Here is a 23,621-nt window from a genome sequence, read left to right as displayed (position 1 = left end):
TCTTGGTATCTTTTTTTGTAACTTTCACTGAGCGCATATGACGTCAGAGTTATGATGCGTAAAGTTGATAACGGCGCATAAAAATATCTCTGTGCGCAAGATAGCATATCGAGATAAAAGGTATTCTGAAAATATTCTTATCTTTATGTTCTGTTTTACTTCCTTGCAAAATACAAGAAAATTTACAAGAGTTAGGGGGCTATTGTAACTTTATGGCGCATGCGATATTTATCAGTAAAAAATAATAATTTCTTGCTGCATCCCGCGAGAACGTCTTGTTTTACAACATGACACATTCCGAAAACATTACAGAGACAGATTGGTAGACTTTTCAGCAATTAAAAATTGGTATTTGAGATGATGAATCTTTTCAAAGAAGATATGACTGGGAGAACAGCCACCTGTATTTTTAGCACAGTAGCGCACAAGCATTTACAAGCTTTGCTTTTTAGTGGATCCCCCTCATTTCCATTTATGCTCTATATTATACTGTTTTTTCTGTTTTGTTTTTTTTACGAAGTAAGAATGCCCTTCTGTAAAATTGTACTTGATTTGTATTACTTTATATATTACTTTGTATTATGTTTTTTGAATGGAAATGAAATAAAAGAATTGAATTGAATTGAAAGCATAAGCCTCAAGGGCGCAAGGGTAATTACGCCTCATGACAACATTGCACTTAATTATTTTTCAGAGGAAACGATTCTATTGGTTGACCTAAGCATTTAAAAAGTTGAATGATTGGTTGATGATAAATTATTGGACATCTCAGAGATAAAATAGGGGACGTCCTTACAGAGATAAGACAATATTCAGAATACCAATTTAAGAGAATTTTAGCAAGCCGTTATCTTGCTGAGTTACAAGAAGAGTTAAAATATTGTTCAGAATACTACCACCCCCCTCTACATTTTTCAGGATAAATCCGGGGCGTGAAATTTTTCAACCTTACCGCTCGCTGACTTTTTACTTTCAGATCTTGCACAACTTTTGAGACCAAATTTGCGATGCCCGGGTGCGCTGTTACCAAATTATGCAACATAATGTAAGTGCATGGCAGACCCAAAACTGCTCAAAACCGTGAATTAATGTACAAATCCAATGCGAATTGTGTATTTAGCAGAGGTGTGAGAGTTCAGAGTTTTATCTGTTTTCAGATTTTTGTTTGTTTTGATTTTCAGCTTAATTTCAGCTTATTTTTGGCCCTCCTCTGTACAAAAAGTATGGGAGCTCTTTCTATTTCAGACTTTTTCAACACTCTTCAGCTTTTTTCAGATCTTTTATTTGTGACCACTCACACCCCTGGTTTAGCCAAAGTTCATAAATGTATCATTATTTCTACTTTTACTGATTAAACTTAATTAATTTTGTCTTGTTTATGATCAGAATTTAGTCTACATCAATTTCCATTGAAAAACAATAAAAAACAAGAAGTCTAAAAACAAAGAAATACATAAGAAATTAAAAAAACAATAAAATACATAAGAAAAAAATTGCGATACCAAATTTTTTTTTAAGTACCATTGATCGGGATCCTACAAAGAGTCTGAATAAAAAATTAGCAGTTTTGGGGCCGTATGATAGTTGATTAGAGCAAATGTTTTATTTTCTGCATAAATTAGCATAATTAATTCAATAAATGAAAAATCTTATTATTTTAAAAAATTAACCATACAGCCTTGTAGATCTTATCGCACACTACCACTGTGCAAATTTTTGGGGCGCTCGTGCGATCAAAGGTCAAGATTTTAATACCAAAATCATTACCTCGCTCATTTTAATGCATACGGAATCATGCAAAAGCCTAGCAAAAGCAATTGCTACTTCTTATGCATCTGACCCATGTGTTCTGACCCAAGTTTAAGCATTCGCTAATTGACTGCTATCATTTCCTTGACGATTAAGCTATTGCTAAAAAGCATATGCATATAGCAAACATTTTGCTTGTGCTTTTAAAGGTCAAGTCTACGGGTCCAGAAAAATTTTGATTTGAATAAATAGAGAAAAATCAAAATAGCATAACGCTGAAAATTTCATCAATATCGGATGTAAAATGAGAAAACAGAGAAAGTTATGGCATTTTAAAGTTTCACTTATTTTTCACAAAATAGTGATATGCACAACTCAGGGACATGCAACTGAGACTGTCAATGATGTCTCTCACTTACTATTTATTTTGTTTTTTATTGTTTGAATTATACCATATTTCATTTCTTACAGATTTGACAATAAGGACCAACTTGACTGAACCATATAGTAATTAAACAAAGCTAATTCCACATGTTCGAGGAGGAAGTAATCGCTTTTTCAAGAATATTTCATATATCATATAATAAAATACAAAAGATATTAGTGGATGACGTCATCAGTCTCCTCATTTGCATACCGACCAGGATGTGCATATAACTCGACTGTTTTATGAAATTAAGCGAACATTTAAATTGTCATATTTTTCTTATTTTACATCTGATTTTGATGAAATTTTCTGTGTTTTTGCTTGTTTGATTTTTCTCTTTGTATTCAACCCAACTTTTTGTTGGGGTAGACTTATCCTTTAAACATTTGCGAGGGTTTTTTCAAGTTCCGTCAGAGGACTCACAGCAGCTTGAGCATTTGCTTGATCAAGACATTCCCTTTTTACAATCATCTGTATGTTCCTGAGAGAACCCAAAGGTGTACAGTAGCCTACATGTACATGTACATGTTTTCTTCCTAGTAAGTGCAAACTGAATGCCAAATATGGAAATTCATTCATTAGAAACAAATTAAAGGAAAATATGACACCATGTCTAAGGAAAAGATGTTATAGGAGAGTATTTTGCACTGCCACACTTTTTCGTTGGAGTCCCACTTTTGCTCTGCGAGCCGTGTTGCACCAGCATGACGTCGCTTTTTGAAGGCAAGAAAAAGGTTTAAGCACATGCAAAGGGTTATGCATAAAAAATAAAGCAATTGCTAAGGCATGATCTTTTGCTTGGCTAGCGATTGCTGTGCTTGAAGCAATTGATTGCAAGTGATTGCTACTTTTTATGCATCCAACCTATTGTAAAGACTGGTTTTGGCCTCACCTATTGTTGTTACTTACTCTTTCAAGGGATTTTTTTTTCTTCTGATTTTGTATACAGCAGCAGTTGGCCAAGTCCTAGGAGATGGAGGATATACTAATATTTGGAGCTTAAAGGGCCATCATGGACGATGACCAATCATCGTGCGTTAAGTCATGCGTAAAGGCATGCGTAACTTTACGAACAGCTTTATGAAACACCAACCTGAGTAATCTTTCAACCAATCACAGTTGGACAGCGATGACCAAGAAGGAGATTGAGGATTAAGACAAGGAGCTTACGGGCCATCATGGACAGTGACAATCGATCATCACAGTTCTACGCTGAAGCCACTGACCTAATCCTGCAAAGGGATGTACCCAAGTCATCAAGCACAAGCCTGGAAGGATCATCTTTTGCAAAGGTGAGTTGGTTCATATGCTTTCAATAGGTATCCTGTTATCTGTATTCTTTAGGGCAGCACTTCTCAACCTTTTTTTGCTCAAGGACCACTTTGACTCTCAGATTTTTTTCGAGGCCCACCTAACCCAAATGTTAGGAAAGCGTTAATTTTGATGAAAAAATGTTTCTTGAAATTTGAACACAAAGCTCTGAAGCACATTGGAAACAAACAGTTTGAGAACTAATCTGCATTTGCAAATGTCCGGTAAATGGGCAACAATTAACTACATACACAATATGCATAAATCCATCATAGTGTGCATGTTTATGCTTTGCAACATGCATGATACCTAAGCGTGCTTTAGTTTTGTTTGACCCACGTAGACTGATTGGACAAACCATGTTCGGACAGGTCTGTGAATTATACTACAGTATATATATATTTTTTTCTCCCCCTGGAGCTTCTCGTGGCCCACCATTTGAGAAGCGCTGCTCTAGGGTATGTTGTTTCATGCAAGATATCTTTGCTTGGCCAGGGAATTACCATGTGCAGGAAGGCAAACAAAGCAACTGAATTTTTCAATATTCACACCTACATGTACAATATGTTATCTGGAAACATGGATGGGACTTAAAAAGTTTCTTTGCAGAGACACTTTCACATCTTCCTCTCTTTCATAGCTCTTTATTTTTTGTGAGTGATGGTGTGTTATTGTTTATAATATTTGCCTTTTTGCACATTAATATGTAATTGTTATTAAAAATGTTGTCCTTAAGGTCTCATTATTTATGGGAAAGATACATGTATGGGTTTTTTGTAACATTTTATACAATTGTATACTGTTGTATAGCATTATATTCATTATAATTCTGAATACCACATGCATATTGCAGATTAAAATGGAATCAATGATGATTGGAATAGATCAATGTAAGAATTACTTTATCAATTGATGTTGAAATGCATACACATATAACCTTTATCTCTATCAAGCATGGTTTAATAATATATTTTTTGTTCTCTCTAACAGGGAAGCTCAAAAAAAGATTCTGATCACATCAAATGACCAAGGTCAAAGTAGATGATCCTAATTCTGGTTTTAAGGAGGGCAAAGAGAACGGACATTGAGCTAGAAACAGGCAAGGTGAGTGGTGATTATTTGGGTGGGTGTTTAATAAAGCTGTTCGTAAAATTTGTCAGTGATTTTACAAACTGGCTCAAAAACTGCTCAAAAACGTGAATTCATGTACAAATCCAATGCAAATTGTGTATTTAGCCAAAATTCATAAATGTATCATTATTTCTACTTTAATAAACTTAATTAATTTTGTCTTGTTTATGATCAGAATTAAGTCTGCATCAATTTCCATTGAAAAACAATAAAAAAACAAAGTCGAAAAACAAAGAAATACATAAGAAATTAAAAGAACAATAAAAATACATAGAAAAAAATTGCGATACCAAATATTTTTTACATTTACAAAGAGTCCGTGAACAAAAAATTAGCAGTTTTGGGGCCGTATGATAGTTGATTTAATAGAACAAATGTTTTTATTTCCTGCATAAATTACCATAATTAATTCAATAAATGAAAAATCTTATTATTTCAAAAAAATTGACCCTATAGCCTTGTAGATCGTATCGCACACTACCACTGTGCAAATTTTTGGGGCGATCGAAGGCTGTTTCCCCGCTCATTTTTATGCATACGGAATCATGCAAAAGCCTAGCAAAAGAAAATGCTACTTTTTATGCATCTGACCCATGGGTTCTGACCCAAGTTTAAGCAGTCATTAATTGACTGCTAGCATTTCCTTGACAATTAAGCTATTGCTAAAAAGCGTATGCATAAAGCAAACATCTCGCTTGTGCTTTGAAAGGTCAAGTCCACCCCAGAAAAAATTTGATTTGAAAAAATAGAGAAAAATCAAACTAGCATAACACTGAAAATTTCATCAAAATCGGATGTAAAATGAGAAAGTTATGGCATTTTAAAGTTTTTCTTATTTTTCACAAAACAGTGATAGGCCTATGCACAACTCAAGGACATGCAACTGAGACTGTCCATGATGTTTTTCACTCACTTATTTCTTTTGTTTTTTATTGTTTGAATTATACCATATTTCATTTTTTTACAAATTTGACAATTGGGACCAACTTGACTGAACCATATACATGTAGTTATTAAAAAAAGCTAATTCCATATTTTCAAGGAGGAAGTAATCGCTTTTTCACTTGACAATGACGAGAAAATTAGAATATTAATACAAAAGAAATTGTTAGTGGATGACGTCATCAGTCTCTTCATTTGCATACCGATCAGGATGTGCATATAACTCGACTGTTTTATGAAATTAAGCGAAAGTTTAAAACGTCTTATTTTACATCCGATTTTGATGAAATTTTCTGTGTTTTTGCTTGTTGGATTTTTCTCTTTTTATTCGACCCAACTTTTTGTTGGGGTGAACTTATCCTTTAAACATTTGGGAGGGTTTTTTCAAGTTCCGTCAGAGGACTCAGAGCAGCTTGAGCATTTGCTTGATCAGGACATTCCCTTCTTACAAATCACAATCATGTGTATGTGCCTGAGAGAGAACCCAAAGGTGTACAGTAGCCTACATGTACATCAAGTTAAAGGAAAATTTGACACCACGTCTAAGGAAAAGATGTTATAGGAGAGTATTTTGCATTGCCACACTTTTTCGTTGAGTCCCACTTTTTGTTGTGTTTGCACCAGCATGACGTCGCTTTTTGAAGGCAAGAAAAAGGTCTCAGCTCATGCAAAGGGTTATGCATACAAAATAAAGCAATTGCTAAGGCATGATCTTTTGCTTGGCTAGCGATTGCTGTGCTTGAAGCAATTGATTGCAAGTGATTGCTACTTTTTATGCATCCAACCTATTGTAAAGACTGGTTTTGGCCTCACCTATTGTTGTTACTTACTCTTTCAAGGGATTTTTTTTTCTTCTGATTTTGTATACAGCAGCAGTTGGCCAAGTCCTAGGAGATGGAGGATATACTAATATTTGGAGCTTAAAGTGCCATCATGGACGATGACCAATCATCGTGCGTTAAGTCATGCGTAAAGGCATGCGTAACTTTACGAACAGCTTTATGAAACACCAACCTGAGTAATCTTTCAACCAATCACAGTTGGACAGCGATGACCAAGAAGGAGATTGAGGATTAAGACAAGGAGCTTACGGGCCATCATGGACAGTGACAATCGATCATCACAGTTCTACGCTGAAGCCACTGACCTGATCCTGCAAAGGGATGTACCCAAGTCATCAAGCACAAGCCTGAAAGGATCATCTTTTGCAAAGGTGAGTTGGTTCATATGCTTTCAATAGGTATCCTGTTATCTGTATTCTCTAGGGCAGCGCTTCTCAACCTTTTTTTGCTCAAGGACCACTTTGACTCTCAGATTTTTTTCGAGGCCCACCTAACCCAAATGTTAGGAAAGCGTTAATTTTGATGAAAAAATGTTTCTTGAAATTTGAACACAAAGCTCTGAAGCACATTGGAAAGAAACAGTTTGAGAACTAATCTGCATTTGCAAATGTCCGGTAAATGGGCGACAATTAACTACATACTATCATAGTGTGCATGTTCATGCTTTGCAACATGCATGATACCTACATGTATAAAGCATGCTTTAGTTTTGTTTGACCCACATGGACTGATCGGACATACCATGTTCGGAGGTCTGTGAAATATACTACAGTATATATATATTTTTTTCTCCCCCTGGAGCTTCTCGCGGTCCACCACTTGAGAAGCGTTGCTCCAGGGTATGTTGTTTCATGCAAGATATTTTGCTTGGCCAGGAAATTACCATGTGCAGGAAGACAAACACAGCAACTGAATTTGTCAATATTCACACCTACAATATGTTATCTGGAAACATGGAAGGGATTTAAAAAGTTTCTTTGCAGAGACACTTCCATATCTTCTTCTCTTTCAAAGCTCTTTATTTTTTTGTGAGTCATGATGTTTTCTTGTTTATAATATTTGCATTTTTGCACATTAATTTTTAATTGTTAATAAAAATGTTGTCCTTAAGGTCTCATAATTTATGGGAAAGATACGTTTATTTTTTGCAAGATTTTATATAATTGTACAGTGCGTCCCAGAAAAAACGAAACCGAGATTTATTGATGATTTTTCATAACCTAATCACAAATACAATACACAAGTGACCTACCATTGTAAAGCTCTAGAATCCCCTCTCTCATCTGCAATTTTTTAAATTATTTTTCATTCACGCATGAGTGAGCAAAAACAATTTAAAAAGGGGATACCAAAAAGACACTTGGTGGGCTGTATCTTGGTTTAAAAAAGAAAACCACATTTCTAAAAAGTTCAATATCTGCTCTTTAATTTGATACCTAAATTACAGGAAATGGCCAAGAAATAACAAAGTTCTGGTTATTTGGAATAAAGCTTGAATTTCAATAATTTCATAAAATGAAGAGGTGTTACAGGCTAGCGTTCCGAGTCACTCGACACTCCGTTTTGTTGACGATCAGCCATGCATTAAGTCTTTTGTTAACCGTGCGATAGGTTCTGTGGGAAACCAGTGAAAACAAATTTATTTAATGAAATTATGGAAATACAAGCATTGTTTCAAGGGAACAGAACTTTTTTACTTCTTAACCATTTTCCGTGATTAAGGTATCAAATAAAAGAGCAGGGCCATGTTGCAAAAAAGTTTATGTATTGATTTATGTCATGATTTATGTGACGATTTATGTCATACAGCATAAATCATGACATAAACACAAATATTGACATAAATCCGTTGCATATTTAAAGCTTTATGTCACAAATCACGACATAAAATCATGACATAAATCCATTTGAATGACATAAATTTATGTCTTGATTAAAATCAAGACATAAACAGCGGCTTTCCGCAAAGAGTGACTTATGAGTAATTAAATTTTTTTTTTTTAATTATGCCCTTTGTAATTTGATGATATTTTGAGTTTTACTTGGAGTTTCGAAATAATTTTTGTGTCATTGGATAGCCTATGATGTATTCTTTCAATATCTTTAAAAAATGATAATCGTAAATATTTTCCTTATTTTTATAAGCAGAGCTAGGCCTAAGCATAATAGTTAATGTGCTTGCTTAATCCAGGATAGGACATTTTCTTCAGAATTATATCCTAATTTATATCAACGTCACATATTTTTCAGGCACCACCCTCCCTCCCAAAATAATGATAATAACTTTGACTTTCAGTCTAGAATCGCCCCTTTTGTGCTTAATTCAGATGTGATTAAACAAGAAATTTGGTACACACATTGGATGATTTCAAGTCCGGTGTTGGCGCGTTGGTGTTGGAATTTAGATTGCTTCCCTCCCCCCCGATGCTTCCCCTAGCTCCAAAATCTATTTTGTGTGTCAGAAATCATGTTGCCATGGTAACGGCATATGATATGACAAAAAATTGTTTAAAAAAATGAGTTTTAATTACTTCATCGATTTTTATCAATTCTCGTAAAATTTGGTTCACACTTTGAGCATGTTGAGTTAGAAGTAAAGGTGTGAGAGAGACATATTTTGTGTGTGTCGGAAATCATGTTGCCATGGTTACAACATATTACAGGCCCAAAATTTGGTAAAAATCTATTGGTTCCAACTACTTGATTAGTTTCCAACCAATTCTTATTGAATTTGGCTCACACATTGGTCTCAAGGTAAAGATGTACAGGACATATTTTTTGCATGTGTCGGAAATCGTGTTGCCATGGTAACACTATATATTATGTCAAAAATTAGGCAAAAATCTTGCGGTTCAAACTACTTCATCAGTACTTATCATGACTTGCTCACACATACATGTAGGTCTTTGGTAAAGATGGGCAAGACATTTTTTCCACTTGTTGGAAACTGTTGCCATGGTAAAGGCATAGGGCATTGATAATTCTAGTTTAATTTACCCTTCCCCCAACCAAGTGCATATGGGGCTTGCCTCGATTATTTCACTATCCTTTTTAATATCGCCTCATTTTTGTTAATTTTCTTTATTCAGGTTCACGGTCTAAAATAGGCACTAGGCCTAGAGAACATACAAAAGAAATGCGAATTGTAATTTAAAAGAGGAAAGAAAAAGAAATATCAAAAGTCATCAAAATTGATATATAAGAGCTCATCCCATTCTTTTCGAAAATCTCAGCTCGAGCTTCGCGCTTGCATCATTAATCTAGTTATAGTAGTCTTGTGGAAGAAAGAAAGGTATCATTATCATGAAAAATTCGGTCTGAAAAAGAAAGGAAAAGAAAGAGTGAAATATGATATATGTTATAAAATATCATATCAACATCAATCACAAAATTATATTTTGTATAAAAAATTCAAAATGTTTGCTCGCTCGCAGTTTTTATAAATTTTGCCCTTTACACCATGTCTACCCCATAAAAATATGAGTTCCTAAAGCCACCCCTTTAAACTAAAAAAAAAACTTCTTCACAGAGAACAATTTTGTGTCAGTCATCCCCAAACCATGAACACCGATTGACAACCATGCATAATCCCTGTAATGATTTGTTCATTATTTCATTTCTTTATAATTTCAATTGTGTATTTTATAAGCGTGTCATGGAACCCTCTTGCCTGTGCAGTTGGGGCGAGGGTTACAAATTCGGAAGCACAACGGGGCAATATCGTCAAGATAATTGACAGAGAAAATAAACAAATAAATAGGCTTAAATAACAAGTGGAATGCCTCTGGCCGTCTCACCTGCATCACGCGATTCAATATAGCAGCAGTGCTGATTTTGAAAACTACTATAACTCGCACAAGATGTTCAGTGATACTTGGTTACTCTTATTTCCACGTTTTATGAACTAGACCAATACACTTATAGAGATATGATGGCAATTCAACAAATACCCCCAACGTGGCCAAAGTTCTTTGACCTTACATGACCTTTGACCTTGATCATGTGACCTGAAACTCGCACAGGATGTTCAGTAATACTTGATTACTATTATGTCCAAGTTTTATGAACTAGACCAACACACTTTCAAATTTATGGCTGTAATTCAACAAATACCCCAATTTGGCCAAAGTTCATTGACCCTAAATGACCTTTGACCTTGATCATGTGACCTGAAACTTGCACAGGATGTTCAGTAATACTTGATTACTATTATGTCCAAGTTTCATGAATCAGATCCATAAACTTTCAAAGTTATGATGGTAATTCAACAGATACCCCCAATTCGGCCAAAGTTCATTGACCCTAAATGACCTTTGACCTTGGTCATGTGATGTGAAACTCAAGCAGGATGTTCAGTGATACTTGATTAACCTTATGTATAAGTTTCATGAACTAGGTCCATATATTTTCTAAGTTATGATGAAATTTCAAACTTAACCTTAGGTTAAGATTTTGATGTTGATTCCCCCAACATGGTCTAAGTTCATTGACCCTAAATGACCTTTGACCTTGGTCATGTGACATGAAACTCAGGCAGGATGTTCAGTAATACTTGATTAACCTTATGGCCAAGTTTCATGAACTAGGTCCATATACTTTCTAAGTTATGCTGTCATTTCAAAAACTTAACCTCAGGTTAAGATTTGGTGTTGACGCCGCCGCCGCCGTCGCCGCCGTCGCCGTCGGAAAAGCGGCGCCTATAGTCTCACTCTGCTATGCAGGTGAGACAAAAATGTTCCTCAATTCCGAACAAAGGTCTAATCAGATGGCTTGGTTTTTTTTTTTAGCTAGGAAAAAAAAAAGAGACGCGGGTTTTCCTTGCCCAAAACTTGCAACTGGAGGGGGGAGGTCCACTTTAAAAAAAATCCCACTTATTGCCCAAATCCAAGGAGTGCACACGAGGGGCCACTTCTCATCACAGCTTTGTGCCTAAATTGGGACACGTTCTTGCCACCTGTATCCCTTGATCCATACCTCTGTCACCCATCATTTATATTTTTAAATCTTTGAGCACCTGGCCATTTTCTTTCTATCTCTCTCTCATCAAATGCAACCCCCCAAAAAAAACTGCTTTATCCTCGTTATCCCTTTCATTATCTTCCTCCCTCCGAGATTGGCCGACTATCATTCACAAAATTTATCTTTCCAATTCTCTATACATCTCTCTATATCTCCGCTTGATAATGACTCCACATTTCTACTTTTTCCTTTCCCTTCTCCCATTCTAATAAACCTCGTCCCCTCTTTCTCTCATCATTCCTTATACATTGAAATCTTTGAATCTCTGGATCTTTCTCATTTTTATATGAAATTTCCTGTTCATTTCTCGCCATTGCTACTTCAAATCTTCATTTTTAATCAATTATTTTCCCAATTTGACAATTCATGGGACAATATTAAGCGTTCATAAAAATAATCCTACAATTTCCTACAAATATTAATTACTATCTTTAGTAGGGAAACAAGTGTGTTCTGAGGGGCAAATCATATTTTAACCACACCCCACCCCTCCCGATTCAATGAAAGCAATTAAACAAAGAGATGAAGCAAAAGGAATGACATTTTATGTAAGTTTATTACTTTTGAAATAAATGTACACTAAAATTTGTAAAACAATATAATCTTGTCACCTGTCCCATGTCCCTTACTCATGACTGTATAAACATGATTAAAAGAGGTATGTGGATTCAAATAAAATATATTATTCATATCCTAAATTAATACAATACCTCAATCAAGTGTACAACTACAAACATGACACAATGATACATCTTAAAAAACAAGAATAACTATATCACATTTTATGCTTAAAGGACAAGTCCACCCCAACAAAAAGTTGGTTTAAATAAAAAGAGATAAATCCAACAAGCATAACACTGAAATTTTCATCAAAATCAGATGTAAAATAAGAAAGTTATGGCATTTCGAAGTTTCGCTTAACTTCACAAAACAGTTAAGGCCACCGCACACCTTACGACTGTTTGCGATCCGATTTTGGAACAAATCGCATTTTTCTCATTTTCTGAAAATGTGAATGGAACATATCATTTTATTTGAGGTTAAAATTAATTGAAAGTATACTAATATAACCATTTTGAAAGATTGCAAGCCTTTATTTTGGAGTAAAGGCCAAATTATTTCAAATTCTAGCCAATCGTAAGACTGATATGACGTCATTACGACTAGATATTAAATTTGCTATTATTCTAAGAAGGATGATAGTACATCATAGTCACAGATTTGAACATAGGTATTCGTTTGATGATTTAGAACATTACACAGTAAGATATTCCAAGTCTCAATATTAGCATCAAATTCTATACGTTTTATTCTGAAATCGGGTCGCAGACCAATCGTAAGGTGTGCGGTTGCCTTTATATGCACATCCTGGTCGGTATGCAAATGAGGAGACTGATGACATCATCCAGTCACTATTTCTTTTGTATTTTATTATATGAAATATTCTAATTTTCTCTTCATTGTCAAGTGAAACAACCATTGATTCCTCTCTGAACATGTGGAATTAGTATTGTTTAATACTATATGGTTCAGTGAAGTTGGTCCTTATTGTCAAATTTGTAAAAAATGAAATATTGTTTAATTGAAACAATAAAAAACAAAAGAAATAGTGAGTGAGGGACATCATTGACTTTCTCATTTGCATGTCACTGGGTTGTGCATATCACTGTTTTGTGAAAAATAAGCAAAACTTTAAAATGTCATAACTTTCTTATTTTACATCCGATTTTGATGAAATTTTCAGCGTTATGTTAGTTTGATTTTTCTCTATTTATTCAAATCAACATTTTTCTGGGGTGTACTTGAACTTTAATAAATATTTCAATTTAAAAGAGACGATGATTTCTGTTATATCATGAATGAACTCACAGCGATGCAATTTTTTTTCCTCCTTTTCTCCTCTTCCACTTCTTCTTCATCATCTTCTTCTTCTTTTCCTCCTTCTTCTTCTTTGTCGTCTTCTTTTCTACTTATTTTTCATTTCTATTATTACGACCTATCATCATTAACACTATAATAATTTTATGATAACAATCATAAAAAGATATCCACAATGTCAATATAATGATTATTATCTTTAGAAAAATGAAAGTTAGTACTAATGTTAATTTTACAAAGCGTTTTGTGAATATTTCAGTGAAGTCATATAGTTCCCTTGCCAGGTGCAACCAGGTCCATGACGTCATGTCTTCAAAAGTCTTGACTCTTGAACAATCGGAAATAAGAAGAATCAATGCAAACAACTTTAGCAACTCAACTTGATAATAACAGTGTTCACATACATGTACGAGTCTCTGAAAGATTATGAAAGAGCCTTTTGAGATTGCAATCACAGGCTTAAATAAAAAAAAACCCAAAATAATGTGAAATAAAAAATGGGTTAATAGTCTCCGAATATTAACTTTGATACCCTTATATTGTAGTCAGAATATTTTCATTTCAATCAAATCATTGGAGAGAATGTTCATGTGTGGTGTTACTGAAGGAGGGCAAGGGTGCAGGGTAGGCGACTCACCTATAGTAATGGGAGAAGTATATAAGAGAACTTCAAGAGGGGAAGAACAAGGAATGGGGGAAAAATACAAGAACACAAAATTGAGGTCAAGGTCATGTTTACGTTACCAACTTCCCACCTGCCCCTTCTACCACTACCACTATCTTATTCTTGAATGCACTTTATATATTGTGCTTAAGCTTATAAGCTCAAATTGTTTGTCTCTGTTGAAAATCTAATAAAAAAATATAAATCAACTGAATCTGAATCTCTTGCAAAAGTAAAGTGGAAAATAATTATTACAATAGTATGGATCCAATAGTCTACCTAGATTTTGTTTTCATTTTAAAGAGTTACATTGTTCTTGCTCTTACATATTTTTTAGAATGCATTCCATTATTATGTTGTCATTAATTGAAATATTGAGAGGGCTCAGTTGTCATTTTGAAACTTGACTTTCTATAAAAATTCATGAGATTGATATTATCCATTTTTGTGAGTAAATTTAAGATGAATACAAGATGTGAATTTATTGTAGAAGAGATTCATATTTGAAAATTAATATAACAGTACATCACATTTACAAGCGCTCTTAATAACAATAAAATAATAAATATTACTGTACAGTATACTTGACAAGTAGAATGTTCAATTAACACAACTATAAAAAAAACTTACCTTCATACTAGAAGCTTGACCCTCTGATCCAAAAAGAGATTTCTTTTTCAATGGCACACAGTGGCAGAGTGTCTGGACTTCCATCTCCTTCCAGTTGCTGTCTCTCTCTTTCTACCTCTTCTCACCATTTGTGTGGTTCACCTGTTAGAAAAGTGAATACCAAATTGTTCATAGTAACAGATGGAAATGAATTCATATTTACATTTTGTATAAAGAACAAATGAAGTCCCCTCTTTTAAGAAATACTTCTATATATTTGACAGGGGTGTTGGTAAAGTTTCACTGGCTATTTAAGAACTGTGTAAAAATGAATTCTATCCATGAGTGCATTGTGAATACATATCAAAGGCAAGAAGATATCATCCTCCAAGGCACGATGGCATTTTCTTTTGCCAAAATGAAATTATTCCTCTTCGCTCATAAGGTCTAGTCATTCAACATTGAAATGGTTTGATCAGGGTTCAAATTTGAACCTTAGGGGTTGGTGCAAAAACAGCACCCCAAGGGGTGCTAATGAGAGCAATTATGCTCATTTGTTCACCTTTAATACGGGTGTAGCATAAGCTGTATTAAGCACCATATAGGGCGCAGAGTTAAACCATGTAATAAAGGTTAAAAAATTAGAACATTTTAAGTATTATGCACCTTAAAAAGTAAAATGTTGCCCCTTTTATTGAGCAAACAAACATTTCTGGGTACAAACAATAATAAGGTCAGTTTTGGAACCTTTTATCACTTAGGGTGCAATATTAAAAGGAAAGTACAAGTGTTTCATTTAGGCTTAAAATTTTCCCTTTTTTACTGTTAGAAAAATATGTTAGAAAAATGATTTACATACGAAATATATCAATACTTCTAATGAAGATAGTAAGAAAATTTTATAATTCTATTATCGATACAAAAATTAGGGATTTTCTTTACTTCAAATTGCCAAAGTTTTTTCCCCCAAAAAATCACCCCTTTAATAATTATCTAACAAATCCTCTTTACAGTAAATAGGTAAAAGGAATAGAATATATTTTGAGAATTTTTTTATAACAGTCACCAAGAGCATTTCAATTATCATGGTTATTTTTATCCACAGATCAGAAACCAAATCCTATAGTTAATGGAAATGCTTTTTCTCCAAGGATATTGTCTGTGCAATGGTTTAAAAATTAATAGAAAAAACATTTGATAAGGTTTTTATCTCTTTTACATTTTAACCTGTAAAACAAATCAAAGAACTAAAATAGTCTCCAGTCTTTATTAACGCAGAGGCTGACCCAGGATTTTCTAAATGATTTTATCACCTTTATTACACACCAATCTTTTAGGTTTTTTTCTTAACGGAGAGGGACCCCCCCCAAAAAAAAAAAATCCTAGGATCTTATACTCTACATGTTATTGTAATGCACATCTACCACCTGATAAATCTTGACTAGGCCTCTACCCCTGGCACTAGAAAACAATATTATTTATAATAGAGCTAGACTACCCTACTCTATAGCTCTATCATGAACCCAGGGGGCTCAAGCCAATACCCCATCTCCCAAAGGTCTAAGTTAGAACCTACACATGTACCATGTGTACTAGATTCTATTTGAATTTTAATGTCAGAGTTAAAAATTCAGGCTAAAGATTGGACATAGAATAGATCTAGAGTAACATTTGTAGTTCTAGTAGATCTATGATATTAGTATTAATATTAGATAGATATAGACCCTACAAATGATTAGCTTACTAATGATGTAAAGACAGTTTCAATTTTGCTCCTTAAAATAGACAAATAAATTACAGGCTCGCTCGTTCTGCCTGAGCTCTTGTATTGCTAAAGTAGATTAGGTCCCAGATTAGGTCTCAATTTTGATCTATGATAAAAGCTTGAATGGAAGAAGCCCAAGCCAGACCCAGTCCAGGGGCAGTGCTGCACCTCCTCATTTCCTGGCCAGGACCAAGGTCCAAACCGGGGTTGGCCTAGATCTAGTAAAGTAGTAATGTTAGGGCCAGCTCAGCTAACCAAGACAAATTTAACTTATCTAGAATTTAAAAGATCTAGATCTAGACCTGGGAGGTCTAGTCTACTTAACATAGTCTAGACCCTAGATAGAAAACTAGATCAGAATAGATCTACTGACTACTATAGATCTAGATTAGAACTTAAAAGGGGCCAAGCTAGTACTACTACTAGCTAGGGCCTGGCCCTGCATGGCCGTGAATAACTCAGGCGAAGGTTCATATAGCCTAGGCTCCACTACACTTCACTACCGCTACCCTCCGCTCCACCTATCTGATAGTGGAGTGGAGGGTAGTGGTAGTGTCACTAGTGAAGTGTAGCATATATACAAACCCTTGCCTAGTTAGGCCATGCCTAGACTCTAGCCATTTTTTTTAAATCTCCTAGATGGGAGTCATAGCCTAACTTTGTCTTAGGCCTGGGCTAGGACCTAACTTCGACTTAGTTAGGGCTAGGCCTAACGTTAGAAAGTCTAGGGCCTGGCTCTGACGGTCAGTGACAGTGAGTGACAGCTAGAGCTGTTTAGGCCCTAACTAGAAAGGGTCTAGTCTAGACTCTAGTCTAATCTAGGCCTAGCCAGACTATATCTAAGACTAAGTTAGAAGTTGTTAAGCTTAGATTAGAAGTTAGATTAGGAATTTTCAAGGGCGGGGTGCTCTAAAAAAACAACATTAAAATCAATGTCCAATGTCATGAAGATTATTAAAACTGTTTTCTGTCGATGTTCATTCCACACATTATTCATGTTTATCCGACACTGGAACCTTAAAACCAATGTCATGAAGATCATTTAAAACTGGGCAATTCCATAAAATACGTCCGACCCAATGTTTGTGGGACCATCATGAAATTTTCTATCTCTGATTTCTGGGTCTTTTGACAGTCTGTAATGCTATCAAATGATCATGAATTGGTCAGTTTATGAATTGAAGTAAAACTTGAGAAAAATGGGGGTCGGATGTACAAAAAGGTTGATTATTTTACGGAATTGCCCAACTGTTTTCTGTCGGTGTTGATTCCATGCATTATTTGTCTGTATCAGACGCCGGAACCTCCGGCTAGCACTGCCGGCGTTGTACGGCTAAAAGCAGCCGGAGAGTATCCAAGCAATCATTGCATAAAATTGACGGCGATAATAATTCATTTAAACGATCTCTTTATACTTAGAAACTTTGAATTTTGGTCAGAACGTGAGATATATCTACTATCTATGATATATAACAATGGAAATTGGATACATACCAAAATATGCCTCTATCCCGTCAAAATGGGAAGCCGAAGACCCTTTTTCGCAAGAACTTGCTGTGGCTGAAAAATGACAGCTTTTGCCAAGTTTATGTCAACAGGCTCGTTCATGACTATTCAGTTTATGTAATGATGATTAAATCGCGTCATAAGCTAAAACAATACATACATATTTTTATGCAACGGAATTTATGTCAACGGCATAAGCTATGCATGATTTTATGTCATGATCGAAATTTATGTCATTATGGCAACAGGGCCCAGATATTGAACTTTTTAGGCATGTGATTTTCTTTTTGAAACTCAGGTACCCCCGTCAAATGAGTTTTTGGTATCCTTTTATTCAAATTGTTTTTGCTCATTCATGCGTGAATGAGGAATAATCTAAGTAATTTCAGATGAAAGAGGAGCTTCTAAGCTTTACAATGGTATGTCATTTATCTATTGTATTTGTGATTAAGTTATGATAAATCATCGATAAATCTCGGTTTCATTTTTTGTGGGACGCACTGTATAGTATGTAGCATTATATTCATTATTATTCTGAATACCTCATGCATATTGCAGATTAAAATGGAATCAATGATGATTGGAATAGATCAATGTAAGAATTACTTTATCAATTGATGTTGAAATGCATACACATATAACCTTTATCTCTATCAAGCATGGTTTAATAATATATTTTTTGTTCTCTCTGACAGGGAAGCTCAAAAAAGATTCTGATCACACCAAATGACCAAGGTCAAAGTAGATGATCCTAATTCTGGTCTTAAGGAGGGCAAAGAGAATGGACAATGAGCTAGAAACAGGCAAGGTGAGTGATGATTATTCGGGTGGCTGTTTCATAAAGCTGTTCGTAAAATTCGTCAGTGATTTTACAAACTGGCTCAAACCTCGGCTGGTCTCCAAAACATGATTTCTAGATCATCGCGTTAAATAAAAAAAAAAAATATATCTCTGTGCGCAAGAAAGCATATCGAGATAAAAGATATTCTGAAAATATTCTTATCCTTATGTTCTGTTTTACTTCCTTGCAAAATACAAGAAAATTTACAAGAGGTAGGGGGCTATTGTAACTTTATGGCGCATGCAATATTTATCAGTAAAAAATAATAATTTCTTGCCGCATCCCGCGAGAACGTCTTGTTTTACAACATGACACATTCCGAAAACATTACAGAGACAGATTGGTAGACTTTTCAGCAATTAAAAATTGGTATTTGAGACGATGAATCTTTTCAAAGAAGATATGACTGGTAGAACGGCCACCTGTATTTTTAGCGCAGCGCACAATCATAAGCGTCAAGGGCGCAAGGGTAATTACGCCTCATGACAACATTGCGCTTAATTATTTTTTAGAGGGAACGATTCTATTGGTTGACCTAAGCATTTAAAAAGTTTAATGATTGGTTGATGATAAATTATTGGGCATCTCAGAGATAAAATAGGGGACGTCCTTACAGAGATAAGACAATATTCAGAATACCAATTTTAAAGAATTTTAGCGAGCTGTTATCTTGCTGAGTTACAAGAAAAGTTAGGATATTGTTCAGAATACTACCCATGTCTGCGCACCAATTCACTTTACACGTGATTCAGGGATTGTGATGAAAAAAGCTGTCCACCATTTTGAGTAAGATTTTCGGATGAATATCTTTCTATGTATCGGATGTGTAAAACTGGTTGTCGTGTATCGTCTTTTACAAGAATCGCGCAGATACGCGTGTGCGCAGACTTGGGGGAACTTGCATACAGCGATATTTGTCACGGACATCGGCTTTACCTTTACTTTGGGTTTAGTACCGCCCCACCTCTCACTAAAATCGGACTCTAAACATGTAGTGTTTGGGCAATGTACCCTCGCAAATTTGACCGTAAACATGTACATGTAGCTTTTCTAGCAAAATGTATGCCCTTTTTTCCAGTATTTTTGTGTTTTTGACACCCTTATTACGATACGTACCAAACGTGCCCTATCTTGAAAAAGAGATCCTTTTTACGTATTTCTTTGGTCACGCCTGGTATCCACTCTTCAATGGAAATGGCCCCCCTTCTAGTTATGAAACTTGGACATAAGAGTAATCAAGTATCACTGATCATCCTGTGCGGATGTCAAATGTCATTTAAGGTCAATGAACTTTTGCCATGTTGGGGGTAATTGTTGATTGTTGAATTGCCATTATAACTTTGAAAGTTCATGGATATCACTTACAAGTCCTAGGTCACATGATCAAGGTCAAATGTCATTTAGGGTCAAGGAACATAGTATTATATCATTATATTTTGTGAATTATAGTAGTTTTCAAAGTCAGCACTGCTGCTATATTGAATTGCGTAATGCAGGCGAGACTGCCAGAGGTGCTCCACTTGTTTTTTTCTAAATGCCTCTGTTTCATATAACCCAGAGGATAAGAATTGTTTGATTATGACATTATTCATCTCCCAGATGATAAAATTTGTGCAATTGTGACATTATTCATCTCCAGTAGGATTTTATTGTTGATATCCCTCATTAATGTACACAGACCAATTGCTTTGGAGGCATGGATGAGGTCCTTGACATGACCTCTGATGAGAGCGAGGCTGAGCGTCCTACCAAGCCTCAGACAAACACCACCACAAGGAGACCAAAGAAAAGAGAGCCCTCACTGAGACCCCCAAAGAAGCAGATGCCTTGTGGATGGACTCGTCTGGAATGCTTCAGAGTGGAGAAGGGAGTGCTAACATTTGGGTAAGATGTATTCTAGAATGGAGAGAGTGATGTTTGGGTATATATAAAGGGAATTCACAACTTTGAATTGATTCCCTGGATGTCTTAGAAAAGGGGAACAATGTATTTTTCTTTCAAACTATCAACAATTATTGTTTGCATTTTTTATACAATTATTCAAAATCATTGAATTTTATATTGAAAAACTTGAAATCAAAGTACTTAAAATTCACCATTCCACTCTTTTATGAAATTCTAGTATAGTTGATTACCTTGTGGTAGTATTTTTTTTTTATGAAAAGTTAAAAATATCAATAATTTATACGAAGTCCAATCCAATGACTGATTAATATTTTTGGACCTCTGTGAACGATGCCATTACTGCATTATACAACACGCATTAGGCCTCAGTACAAAATGAAATATGCCCTCCTTCCAAATATACTTATAAATGCTTGTTCAGACTGGTACATCAAAGTTCAGCAATATTTTTTACATACAAAGTCAATTGGATATGAAGTGTCAACTATTGAGTAAAATGTTGCACATGCAAGCAAAATGTTTTTTCCCTACATTTCTTCAAGGGACCCATTAATAGTACAAAGCTTAGCCATTGGTCATATTAATCATCCTCTGATTTTTGTTTAATTTTTTGCTATAGCCATATGACAAGGCTGAGAATGCTGGAAGAAAGACGAACGGATTCTGACCTGCCAGTTGCAAAACATGATGGACAGAGGATAAGGAGACTGTGAAGGCTGTGAAAGCACCGGTTTCATATTTGCAATTGATCGCAAGCTTTTTACGTTACACTGCCCAGGGGCCCGTTTCATAAAGGACTTGCAACTGTTGTAACTTTGCCATTATGGCAACTACCATGGAACCTTGATTTCGATTGGCTGCTGAGCCCTGTTACCATGGTAGTTGTCATTATGGCAAAGTTACAACAGTTGTTATTGTAAGTCCTTTATGAAACAGGGCCCAGATGTATTAAGGAGCAAACACGACTTCCAGAAGTCAAATTCAGGTTTTTGCCTCACCTCACCTGCGTAGCAGGAGGAGGACATATATATCACTTTCTCGACGACGGTAGTGACGGCAGCGTCGTCGACAACATATCTTAACCATCGTTAACCAAGCTTTTAAATTTCCTTCATTACAGTGCCTATTCCATTAAACTTGGACACAATAGTACTGAAGGGTCACTGATCATTAAGCATCAGTTTTAGGTCACATGATCAAAGTTAAATATAGCTTTGACCTTGTACTATCAGCATAAAAAAAATTGACCAAGGTTAAGATATCACTTTGAAGTTGATTTCAAAATTTCTGTAAATGTATGAGAGTAATTTGAGGTCACTGGACGATGTCAAACGTCAATTTGGAGGTCAACATACTATATCAATTTGATAACCAAAGATTAGGATTTTGAATTTTTAAAGATAATTATAAAATTTGAAGTGTTTGCTTTGTCAAGCAAGGATTATATGTAAATATAATGTTAGGTTACTGGGTCAAGGTCTCAGGTTATTTCAAAAATTCAATCCAATTTAATCAAAGTTGTATGAGATGATTATTTGAGATCAGAAATTTCAAAGGTGTAATTTTTTTTTTCCAAGTCAAGGTCAAAGGTCATTAGGACAAAATATTTGTCTAATTTTTAAATCATATTCCATGAAGATTGTATATGAGGAGTGTCAGGTATCGGCCATTACGTTTGTCAAAAATTAGGTCATTGGATCATTGTCAAAGGTCATTTGAGTTAAAAATCTTTGATGAAATTTATATTTTTCCATGCTCATATCCATTCATTTTCTTATTCCTTGAAGCTTGTATTTTAAAATTTCATTGCATTGCTACATTATGAAGGGTAAATGAAAAAGAGAAAATGTTAGATACCGTATATCAGTGTCACAAAGTCAACACTGCTGCTATATTGCATTGCATAATTATATTGCATTGCATAATTGCATCTACCACCAGTGGTGTTTCACTTGTCTATTTAAAGGGGAAGTTCACCCTGATGAAAAGTTGGTTTAAATAAACAGCAACATTAGAGACACTTTTTGATAACGTTTTGGTTTGTGTCTGATGACATACCCACCGCAAATATAAAATCACTAATAAAAGTTTTGAGAATATGGCACTTTTCAAAATTTATACCACACAACCGATGGATTAGATGCTTGTCTGTGACATCACAAAATTAAAACTTATAAATTTCTTGACTATTTAACAGATTTTCACCAAACATTTACCCATATTTTTATCTAATTTTTTGCTTTGATTTAAACCAACTCATCATTTGGGCGAACTTCCCCTTTAATACACCAGATTTATGTCTTGTTAATCAAATTGAATGAACCAAATGTAAGTTTAACCCTAAGAGGACTGGGCTATTTGAGATATATTGAGGACTGGGTATGATGCCCCACCCCCTCCTTCTGATTTCGGCTGCCATCCATGATATTGCGCCAAAATTTGACATGCACATTCTTTTCAACATAACCTACAGGCCAGTATAAAAATAAACCATAAAGATTTATTTGTTTAATTATTATGAATTAAGCAGACCAATTGAATGAAAAATTGTCAACCTTTTATGAAATTCATCTCCCAATAGACTTAATACACAAAGTATAAAAATGAGCTATTTTGGCATGTGGTGTCATGATACCCATAAGTCACAAAGTCAGTCTCAAAGTTGTGCAAGACTTTAACAAAAAAAAATCATAAAAATTTGCAGTGCCAATTTTGTGCGTTCTGGAAAAATCGTGTGAAGCGGTAGGCCATGATGGCCCCTCCGGCTCCCCCAGTCCTTTCAGGGTTGAACTTTATGGCCTGTAAAGTCAGGTTTAACTTAGACCGTGGTCTAACTCTGCGGTAAAATTATGGCGAGCCAAAAATTTAAAAATTCTGTTTATATTGTATATTTCTTATGTTTAATATTTTGCTTTTATACTGGTAATGAAGAAAAATACTTCAGTGTCTGAATATACTGAATTTATCATTCCCAGGCAATTATGAACAATTTGGGTCTCATATGAGTTAATGAATTGGATATGTACTGTTAG

The 23,621-nt window shown here is 34.9% G+C and overlaps 1 protein-coding gene and 1 long non-coding RNA gene across 2 annotated transcripts in view; both read left to right on the top strand.

The window, feature by feature from the left end:
- Positions 1-6,774, top strand: part of LOC129256608 (uncharacterized) — a 33,045-nt gene extending 26,271 nt beyond the window's left edge. The window contains exons 4-6 of the long non-coding RNA XR_010293229.1: positions 3,126-3,468; positions 4,478-4,591; positions 6,431-6,774. This is a non-coding gene — a long non-coding RNA (uncharacterized LOC129256608). The remainder of the gene's footprint in view (positions 1-3,125; positions 3,469-4,477; positions 4,592-6,430) is intronic.
- An 11,762-nt stretch (positions 6,775-18,536) lies between these two features.
- Positions 18,537-23,265, top strand: LOC129256610 (uncharacterized). The gene is made up of 3 exons (XM_054894771.2): positions 18,537-18,651; positions 20,363-20,568; positions 21,209-23,265. The coding sequence occupies exons 1-3, from the start codon at positions 18,589-18,591 to the stop codon at positions 21,300-21,302; spliced, it is 363 nt and encodes a 120-aa protein (XP_054750746.2). The 5' UTR covers positions 18,537-18,588; the 3' UTR covers positions 21,303-23,265.
- Positions 23,266-23,621: the final 356 nt, after the last annotated feature.

This window comes from Lytechinus pictus, chromosome 3 (genome assembly GCF_037042905.1).
Source record: "Lytechinus pictus isolate F3 Inbred chromosome 3, Lp3.0, whole genome shotgun sequence".
In the NCBI taxonomy this organism is placed as follows: domain Eukaryota; kingdom Metazoa; phylum Echinodermata; class Echinoidea; order Temnopleuroida; family Toxopneustidae; genus Lytechinus; species Lytechinus pictus.
Note: the sequence above shows the minus strand (reverse complement) of the source record. Positions and strands in the feature narration are given on the sequence as shown.

Excerpts from the sequence above, each read along its gene's own strand:
- LOC129256610 (XM_054894771.2), top strand. The coding sequence starts at position 18,589 with ATGATCCTAATTCTGGTCTTAAGGAGGGCAAAGAGAATGGACAATGAG. Across the intron at positions 18,652-20,362 it reads ATGAGCTAGAAACAGGCAAG|ACCAATTGCTTTGGAGGCAT; the intron begins GTGAGTGATGAT and ends TAATGTACACAG. Across the intron at positions 20,569-21,208 it reads AAGGGAGTGCTAACATTTGG|CCATATGACAAGGCTGAGAA; the intron begins GTAAGATGTATT and ends TTTTTGCTATAG.